Below are 10,467 nucleotides of genomic sequence, written 5' to 3' on the forward strand. Positions count from 1 at the left end.
TTTCACAGGGGGGCCTCTAATTATAGTACTTAGTTCAGTTAGTTGTTTTTCTATCAACCCCAATCGTGCCTCTACAGTGGCTAGATGGGCACTAAAAAGTTCTTATATCAAAATAGGAGAGAAGAGGATTAGAGGTCCATTCATTTCCCGTAGGTAAACGTTCAAAAATCAAAAATAGAATGGACACTTGTTTCTACAAAACCATTGGTTTGTTTTCGAAAACCCTCATAGACATCCTGGTATTGTCGTTTGCGGTGTATCTTTTCTCCGCCCCATCAGGAGTCATGGCGTATTCATCGGGTGATCGATTGACGTGCTGGGTGCCTGCCTCACTTGAGGCTACCTCTGGTACAAGTAGAAGTGTCCAGAGATCAAAAGAATATATGTGAGGAAATAGACTAAAAATAGTGTCTAATCAAAAAAAGGTTATTTATTCTGGATAGTTTAGGCACTAAAGTTAAAAAGGAATTGCGATATGTAGGTGGTCAAGTTACTGGACTACCATATCTTTTGAGGGACGTGTCGACATGTTTCAGCTCGCTTGGCCCAGTCGGGTCTATGGAGCTTTCGTCAGGACAAAAAACGTATATACAAACAAAACATAAGAAGAAAAATTAAGAAATGAGCTTCACACAATTTGTGCGGGATTTAGTGTTTGAGGAATGGAAAATTCCCATGCTGTGGAGACAAAAACCAACACAGACTATTATGAAGGTTGGTACTCTATTCAGGTGAGTAGACAGTCATGCAGGATTCTATGGGGAGCGCTATGGTTTTACTCCAAATATAGAATGCGCGCCAACATTGTGGCATTGACACAGTGAGTACGGAGAAAAGGAAAACAAACTAGGTCTGAGAGGGGGGAAGTGTAGTAGTAGCGATTCAAAGCGGCAAGTAATTACAAAACATACAGGTATAACACATGCACAGTAGACCAAATGTTATTGAGTCTGATCGCTGTTCTATTTTGGTAGGTGGCCTAAGGGCCCCGCAATTATCTGTTAAGTGAAAAATAGTGCATGGTCGGTGGTGGTAGTTATTTGAGGAGTCATTTTGGGTTTTTAAAGAAGACGTGAATAGTGACTTGTGTAACCCTTTTTTTTTATGAATAAAGTTGTAAATACCTGTTTTGCGCAAAGTGAGCACTTCAACAGGGGAGCCAGAGTCGCATACTGTATTTTACTGTCAAAGTAAAGATGGGCCCATTGATTAGTACAGTTATAAGTCTTACCCGTTTTGCTGGAGAGCGGTGTGCTACCATTCTTACCCATGAGGTACAGCTTGGTGTCCCTTGTGCTGACTCTTCCCCTGGCTATGGGCGGGACTTTAGATTTCAGTCTTTTATATTGGTCCTGAACACAAAGAAGGGACAACTCTATGTGTGTGAGTAGGTACTAGTAAGATGGAGGACACTCAAGACAATGTATTTTTTTCAGTAGAACTGATGCCAAGGAATATGATCGTTCATCCCCAGTGTGTCTGTTTTGAGGCGGTCTACCCATCTTTGCTCTTTTTCGAAAAGAGTTTGCTCTGCATTTTGGTTTTTGAATTGAAGCATTTCAATAACTGTCCATCTGAGTTCATCGCAGGTGTGACCTGCCTCTACAGACCAGCGCAGTACCCATTGAAATACAAGCCTTTGAACAGGCTGTCATGAAAGGGATTGACAAAATGGACAATAAGAAGAAGATCTATCAAAATATGAGCAATAAAGAAAAACAAGCCTTAAACGAACTGAGAGCAATGAGAACATCATAATAAAACCCGCAGACAAGGGTGGTGGTGTGGTGATCTTGACAAAAGATGGATACAACCAACAGTGTCTGTCTTTACTGTCAGATGAGAACATCAATGAAAAACTGGACAGTGATCCTACTGAAAGACTAACTAACACCATTGCTATCATGGTACATGAAGCAGAGACAAATGGATGGATCTCCAAAAAAGAGGCTGACTTTCTAACACCAAAAGGACCAAAAGTACAATTTTTCTATTCCCTGCCCAAAACGCACAAAAACAAGTCCCCACCACCGGGACGCCCGATAGTATCGGGTATAGGATCTTTGTTAGAACCCTTATCAAAGTTCGCGGACGAATATTTAAAACCTTTAGTCCAGAGTACCCCTACCTACTTAAAAGATACCAGAGACCTCCTGACTCAGATTGCAGATCGGGAATTCAATCCAGACACAATGTTACTGGTGGGATTGGATGTGGAGTCCCTCTACACCAGCTTACCCCAAGAGGATACCTTAAAAATGCTAGAAGATTTTCTCTTTTTGCAAGACTGGACACACAAAACTCCCCGACATTTAATTCTTGAATGCTGTAGACTGGCCCTACAAGAAAATTATTTTTAATATAACGGCCAATTCTTCTTGCAATGCCACGGAACATCCATGGGCAGCGCTTTTACGCCTTCAGTAGCGGGACTCTATGTGAGCCGCCTTGAACAAGAATGTGTGCTCCAGAACACCAACCCATACGTTTCCAGTATAATATACTGGAAACGTTACATTGATGATGTTTTACTCATTTGGGACACCAGACTAGATCTCACTACCTTCATGGAATGGCTCAATGGTAGAGATCAGTGGCTGAAATTTACTTTCACTGCGAACAATCAAAAAATTGATTTCCTGGACCTAACCATTTTTGCTGAGAATGGAAGATTGGAGACAAGAACCTTCACTAAACCTACAGCTAAAAATAGCCTGCTTTCATATCACAGCTACCACCCCCGCCCTCTGCGAGATAACCTTCCCTATGGTCAATTCTTGAGGCACAAACGCCACTGCAGTAAATAGGAAGACTACACACAACAAGCACAGGAACTGAGCCGTAAGCTACGAAATAGAGACTATACTCCAGCAGTAATCTCCAAATGCAAAAAACGTGCTAAACATCAGCCCGAGAATGCCTTTTACAGAACACCAACAAAGAACCAATAAAAGATCTTGTCACTTGTGTCACCACCTTCTGCCCGGCAACCTATGATGTTCAAAAACTCATAAGAAAAAACTGGCAAATACTGACTTCAGGCAAATTCAATTGGCCCAAACCCAGATTTACGAACAGAAGGACGAAAAACATCAAAGATGTCCTTGTGCACACTAGGCCAAGGAATAAACCACTCAAGTCTACCATCAGAGACACAAACATGACCCCAATCACTGGCCACTACCCTTGTGGCACATGTGGAGTTTGCAAGTTCACGAACACCACCAAAACACTACAAATAACTGACAACATACTGTGGACTCAAAGAAGCCACACTAACTGCAACTCAACTCACGTAATCTACCTAATCACCTGTCCCTGCCAACGCCAATACGTAGGCATGACTTGCCGCAAAGTCAAACTCCGCATAGGAGAACATCGGAGCAACATCAGACTCAAGAAAAACAACACTAAACTATGTACTCACTTTGTAGAGGCAGGTCACACCTGCGATGAACTCAGATGGACAGTTATTGAAATGCTTCAATTCAAAAACCAAAATGCAGAGCAAACTCTTTTCGAAAAAGAGCAAAGATGGGTAGACCGCCTCAAAACAGACACACTGGAGATGAACGATCATATTCCTTGGCATCAGTTCTACTGAAAAAAATACATTGTCTTGAGTGTCCTCCATCTTACTAGTACCTACTCGCACACATAGAGTTGCCCCTTCTTTGTGTTCAGGACCAATATAAAAGACTGAAATCTAAAGTCCCGCCCATAGCCAGGGGAAGAGTCAGCACAAGGGACACCAAGCTGTACCTCATGGGTAAGAATGGTAGCACACCGCTCTCCAGCAAACGGGTAAGACTAATAACTGTACTAATCAATGGGCCCATCTTTACTTTGACAGTAAAATACCGTATGCGACTCTGGCTCCCCTGTTGAAGTGCTCACTTTGCGCAAAACAGGTATTTACAACTTTATTCATCAAAAAAAGGGTTACACAAGTCACTATTCACGTCTCCTTTAAAAACCCAAAATGACTCATCAAATAACTACCACCACCGACCATGCACTATTTTTCACTTAACAGATAATTGCGGGGCCCTTAGGTCACCTACCCCCCGACCAAAATAGAACAGCCATCAGACTCAATAACATTTGGTCTACTGTGCATGTGTTATACCTGTATGTTTTGTAATTACTTGCCGCTTTGAATCGCTACTACTACACTTCCCCCCTCTCAGACCTAGTTTGTTTTCCTTTTCTCCGTACTCACTGTGTCAATGCCACAATGTTGGCGCGCATTCTATATTTGGAGTAAAACCATAGCGCTCCCCATAGAATCCTGCATGACTGTCTACTCACCTGAATAGAGTACCAACCTTCATAATAGTCTGTGTTGGTTTTTGTCTCCACAGCATGGGAATTTCCCATTCCTCAAACACTAAATCCCGCACAAATTGTGTGAAGCTCATTTCTTAATTTTTCTTCGTATGTTTTGTTTGTATATACTTTTTTTGTCCTGACGAAAGCTCCATAGACCCGACCGGGCCAAGCGAGCTGAAACATGTCGACACGTCCCTCAAAAGATATGGTAGTCCAGTAACTTGACCACCTACATATCGCAATTCCTTTTAAACGTTAGTGCCTAAACTATCCAGAATAAATAACCTTTTTTTGATTAGACACTATTTTTAGTCTATTTCCTCACATATATTCTTTTGATCTCTGGACACTTCTACTTGTACCAGAGGTAGCCTCAGGTGAGGCAGGCACCCAGCACGTCAATCGATCACCCGATGAATACGCCATGACTCCTGATGGGGCGGAGAAAAGATACACCGCAAACGACAATACCAGGATGTCTATGAGGGTTTTCGAAAACAAACCAATGGTTTTGTAGAAACAAGTGTCCATTCTATTTTTGAACACTCACAAGTTCCCCAACCTTCATTATTAATTGGCTGTTAGAGGTACAATCTTTACATATCAAGCCCAGACTAGACCTTTCCCCTAAGCATGCAGAATCTGTAGTCCCTTTCTTATTCCCTTTCTTAAGACTATTTGCTGAGCCCTTCCCCTGCTTTTTCTGTACCTGGGGATAGTTGTATTTGTATCTAAACTTTGGGGTGGTCGTTTCTGTATGGCCCCCTCCCTTAAACCTCTCAAATTTCTTGTAACGGTGGTTGAGTCATCCAGAATATTACTGGTGACAGTGGGTGTATCAGGGATGGGGTTTGCAACAACCCGGTCCAGGTTTGTAGTCGGGGTATCATTGGCAATGGAACTACTTACAATGTCAATATTAGAGGTAACTTGAGATGCCTCTATCATGATAGAGTCCGGGACTATTACAGGACTTGCTGTTGGAATTGACTCAGTCACCATACCCAGTTCTGCATTAAAATCATCTGTCAGGTCTAAATTTGGTGATTTTTCCAGACTCAACTGTAATTCCGACAGTGACTGGGTTGCAGATAAGTCTACAGTGTTTGGCATGCTATGTATTTCCACTATTACACCAGGCGTAACATGTGTTGCAGAGTCTCGATAAGGTGTTTTAGCTGAGGCTAGCAAACCCAATGACGACCTTTTCGCCTCTGCCAGTTCTAAGGAAACGCGTAGTTCCAATAAGGACATTCTATGAACTATTGCCTCATTCGCTTTCGTAATGAAATTGTCAATGGGACCAGTAACCTTGGCTCCTCCAGCTGCAGTTTTACTCCGGCTACCCCTTGTAGACATGGTAGCCGTAATTTATCAAGAAGGAGGTAATGTGTTACAATGTATTAAAGAAATGTGAATACTTATCTTCAGATGGAGATCACATAATTTAGAGTCACAAAATCCAGATGAAAGGGGGGTGGCCTGTCCCGTCCTCGAACGGCCACAGACGGTCCCGCCCTTGTCCCGGGCTTCTCCCGGTCGCTCCCGCGCGCTCCCGCGCAGCGGGACTAATCTGGGTTGTTTATAGGATCAGAGTGTGGGAGGGGGAGGAGCCTGCAGGGAGAGCTGCCCAGGTGGGTTGAGTGAGGGCGGGCGGGCGCTCCTGGGACAGGTAGTCCTGCGCCTCCGCCTGCTCGCAGCCCTGCAGATTCAAGGTGCTTCGGTTCGCTCCAGCGCCCAAATGTCTATCACAAAGCTGGAAAGCGCCTCCCACACGACGCGGGACCCGCGCAGCGGGTACCGCTAGTTGCTATGCAAAACGTAGGGAAACAGAGTCTAATCTCCTGCCGCAAAGGAGCTGTCTGCCAGGAAAATGAGGAAGGTGATCCGCCAAGTATCCCGCCGGTGATCCGGTTCAGCTCACTTTTCTATCAGCCAGTGGGGGGAGGAGCCTGCAGGGAGAGCTGCCCAGGTGGGTTGAGTGAGTGAGGGCGGGCGGGCGCTCCTGGGACAGGTAGTCCTGCGCCTCCGCCTGCTCGCAGCCCTGCAGATTCAAGGTGCTTCGGTTCGCTCCAGCGCCCCAATGTCTATCACAAAGCTGGAAAGCGCCTCCTACACGACGCGGGACCCGCGCAGCGGGTACCGCTAGTTGCTATGCAAAACGTAGGGAAACAGAGTCTAATCTCCTGCCGCAAAGGAGCTGTCTGCCAGGAAAATGAGGAAGGTGATCCGCCAAGTATCCCACCGGTGATCCGGTTCAGCTCACTTTTCTATCAGCCAGTGGGGGGAGGACCCTGCAGGGAGAGCTGCCCAGGTAGGTTGAGTGAGGGCGGGCGGGCGCTCCTGGGACAGGTAGTCCTGCGCCTCCGCCTGCTCGCAGCCCTGCAGATTCAAGGTGCTTCGGTTCGCTCCAGCGCCCAAATGTCTATCACAAAGCTGGAAAGCGCCTCCCACACGACGCGGGACCCGCGCAGCGGGTACCGCTAGTTGCTATGCAAAACGTAGGGAAACAGAGTCTAATCTCCTGCCGCAAAGGAGCTGTCTGCCAGGAAAATGAAGAAGGTGATCCGCCAAGTATCCCCAGGCCCTAACACTCATTATACGTGCGAAATCTTCCAAGCGTATAGTGGCAACTATTTACAAGGCATCCATGTTTTACACAGCCAATCAGTACACCAAGGCACGATTAGCGTGGCAGCATGACCTGAACATAGAAATAACAGATACCATGTGGACATATTGCTGCATCACTACACGGAGCATTTCACTCGCCGGCAGGCACCGCTTGATACATTTCAAATAACTCAACAGGGTATACTACACGCTGTACAGGCTACATAGGTATGGTCTGCGTGAGGACGCAAACAGTGCCAGGTGCCATGCTCAGTTTGCAGACTTCTTACACCTGGCTTGGGCATGCCCAGGCATAGCTGTCTTTTGGGGCTTGGTCTTCAAGGAAATAGGTAAAATCACGAATCTTACCCTAGGACCAGAGCCTACACTTGCATTGTTGGGTTATTCTAAAATTATTCCAAAGGCGACCCGTAGGTTGGTTGACATGGGTATGTTGATGGCCAAGCGCAGGATTGCTATCAACTGGTCCAGGGGTCCTCTCCCTACGCTTACCCAAGGGAAGAATGACATGGCATACTGTAGTACGCAGACAGAGGTTGTTAGTGAGCTCCTTCCCCCACACAATAGGCCCAAGAATTTTGGGGAATTCTACAATATTTATCGCCTTACTTCTAATAGTGGAGGTAATGGGACGCCCGTCCAAACTCACTGTTAGGGTGATCACCGAAACGGGGCCACACATACTTATTTGTCGTAGAACTTGGTTTGCTGCTGGTGGCTGGCGAGGATGTGGTGTGTGCGGGATCTTAATCATGCTGACTACAATGTACAAACCTGGCCGGGGAGGCGTTATGAGTGGAAACTGTATTTGTGGGCTTTTGGGTTTACCGTCACCATGTGGTGACTGCTTAATGTTGTACTTAAGCAAACTGTGTATGATATGGCAGATATTCTGAGTCATGTTGTTGCATGTTTATGAAAACCAATTAAAAAAAAGAGAAATGTACCCTGGTGATGGATATTTCCTTCGATTAGGTACGTCCAACAATTCTACCTGAACTAATAATACTGTACCAAAACTAAAACTGGTCTAACCGAAAACAAGAATGAGTCTATCAGACCAGGACATGTCAAGAAACTATGGGGCAAGCTTTTTTTCATAGGGAAGGGTTCAAATCAAGGTTCTAAAATGAGGAAGACTGAAATTGAGTCAAATGGTTTCTAGTAAATGTCAGCAATAGTGCTAAATTAGCATCTGGGACTTTTCCAGTGGTATGTTACTAGAAAAGAGATCTGTATGGCAACTACAACTAGAAGGTGTACATGCGTCCCGTGAGTATTGCTGTCCTATACTTGCCAGTTGTGAATATGATTTGGTCAAGTTTTTGCAGCCTGTTTCTTTGAACTTTAGCTTTGACCATTAACGTAATTGTTCAGCTACTTCCAGCTCATACTCTCCTTCATATTACCAACTTGCTAATGTTTATAATTTGCCTGGCTAAGTTGTTTTTTAAAAACCCTTGCAGTTACCACTCTATGCCATTAGTTGGATTCTTCTTTTTTTTTTTACTTTTATGCATTTATTTCTTTTCAGAATTGTTAACATAAAGGAATCTTTGTTTAGAGTACTGGGCTTACTATGATGAATTATTTGTCCTACCTGTGGTGCATTATGCAGTGTTGCTGTATTAAAGGTTGCTATAAAAGGTGTTCTCATTCATTTCTTTATGTTCTCTTTTGTAGCTTTGGATACCCAGATCTTGAGTACTTGAAGCGTGTTCGAGATGAACTTAAAGCTAAAGGAATTCAATAATAAGAGCTGCGTCACACAGGTTTGCTCGCTCGTGCTTAATGCGGGAGACAATAGAAGATATGCACAAGTATTTCACTGAAATGTAAGGATTCAGCAAGTGACCACAAGGCACCTTACTTTTACAGTACTGCACTTGGAGAGATTAGACGTTTGATAGCTATGAATTGTAGGTACCGAAGAGGCAACTTCATCTTTTCCCTGATCATAGGTGTGGGATTTAAGATGTAGATATGTTTTACAAAATCGCAGATTTTTACTCTTCAAAATTTAGATGAATTCAACAGCAGCACTGTTGAGTAAGCACATTTGTTTTAATATTTATTTTAATTTTTTATAGTTGTGGTTTCACTGGTAGTATATATGTTGCGTACCAGCCTTCATAATATTTTGGTTTTAAATGTTTTAGGAGAGGGCCAAGGACCTTTGAAAGTACAGTAAAACATGCTTTTGCATCCTCCGCCATGGAGTGATTGTTCTATTTTTGGAGTTCATACGATGATGTTGCTGGGTGAGTTTAGATGTTATTTTAATCTGTTTTTATTTGCCATATGATGGGTTTTATTTTTCTATTCACCCTGGCACAGGGGAAACACATTGTAGTACTGGATGTCTGTTCAATGTTTCCTGTCCACCAGCATTGGTGTTTGTCTGTAGTACTGAATTTCAAATGGTCATTAAAACACTGAATAAAAAAAGTATTGTTTCAGTTGATTTATTTTTTATACTCAGGTCATTGACATTTTGCTGTACTTGGAAACTGTGCCTTGGCAGATGGAATAAATATTAAACATGATTTTAAAAACAAACAAAAAACACATGCCCCCCCCCCCCTGCAATCCCGCCACTCCCCCACCTCGCAAGATTACATTTTTTGTACATAAGTAGGAGCAATGCCCCAATATTTCTTCTCGACCACACCAACATTGAGACTAGGGCCTTTTGAGAGCGATGGTAATGACAAATCCTCTAAATCCAGCAGAAAATCTACCAACATTCCTTTTTCAACCGCTCTCTCACTTTATTGAAGATATTCCTAGGGGTTCATTCCCTTTCAGATTCAGCACTTCCTCCAGAATTCGAAGGATTTTCCATGACGTCCCAACTCTAAGTAAGGCCCTATAATGTTTCTTCAAGGATCTACAAGTACCATCTCTCAGAAACTTTCTCTCAGTAGATTGGTACCTGCTCCCGCAAGTGCTGCACAGAGTCGTTGCTCACCTCTTGTTTGATGATTGCAAGCTTTTCTCTGAGAAACTAACTCCAGTAACAAAATACACGTTTGAACAAAGCTGTGGATCTCCGGCAAATTGTGTAGTACATATAGTTTGGCTTTCTTGCCATCCAGAACTCCACAGCCAGACTCGTCCTCGGGACACCGCGCCACGAACACATGACTCAACACCTATCTGACTTCTCGACGGGGAGCAAGTGGAGGAGGATCACCTTCAAACTCCTCACCCACGCCTACAAATCCCTCTACAACATCAGACCCAAATACCTTAACAAGAGAGTTTCCTTCCACATACCCAAGAGGAATCTGCGCTCCGCCGACCTCCCCTTGGCAGAGGTCCCCAGCATCTGCAGAAACAGAGCAGGTAGGAGAGCCTTCTCCAACATCGCAGCCAAGACCTGGAACGAGCTCCCGGTGAACATCCGATCCTCCCCTACCCTGCAAACATTCAGGAAGGAACTCCAGACCTGGCTCTTCGACTGATCAGAGCTGCAATGTGTCCGCCCCCCCCCCCCCC

The 10,467-nt window shown here is 44.3% G+C and overlaps 1 protein-coding gene across 5 annotated transcripts in view; it reads left to right on the top strand.

The window, feature by feature from the left end:
* DTX3L (deltex E3 ubiquitin ligase 3L) overlaps positions 1-9,425 on the top strand; it is a 212,631-nt gene extending 203,206 nt beyond the window's left edge. For 4 of the 5 annotated variants that reach the window (XM_086957422.1, XM_086957424.1, XM_086957425.1 and 1 more), the window contains exon 5: positions 8,650-9,419. In XM_086957422.1, coding sequence (XP_086813548.1) covers positions 8,650-8,719 — 70 coding nt within the window. In that variant the 3' untranslated portion in view covers positions 8,720-9,419. Of the gene's footprint in view, positions 1-8,649 lie in introns of all 5 variants that reach the window. The other variant, XM_086957421.1, reaches the window with a different exon arrangement.
* The last annotated feature ends 1,042 nt before the right edge of the window (positions 9,426-10,467 follow it).

Source organism: Lissotriton vulgaris, chromosome 2_1 (genome assembly GCF_964263255.1).
Source record: "Lissotriton vulgaris chromosome 2_1, aLisVul1.2, whole genome shotgun sequence".
Classification (NCBI taxonomy): Eukaryota; Metazoa; Chordata; class Amphibia; order Caudata; family Salamandridae; genus Lissotriton; species Lissotriton vulgaris.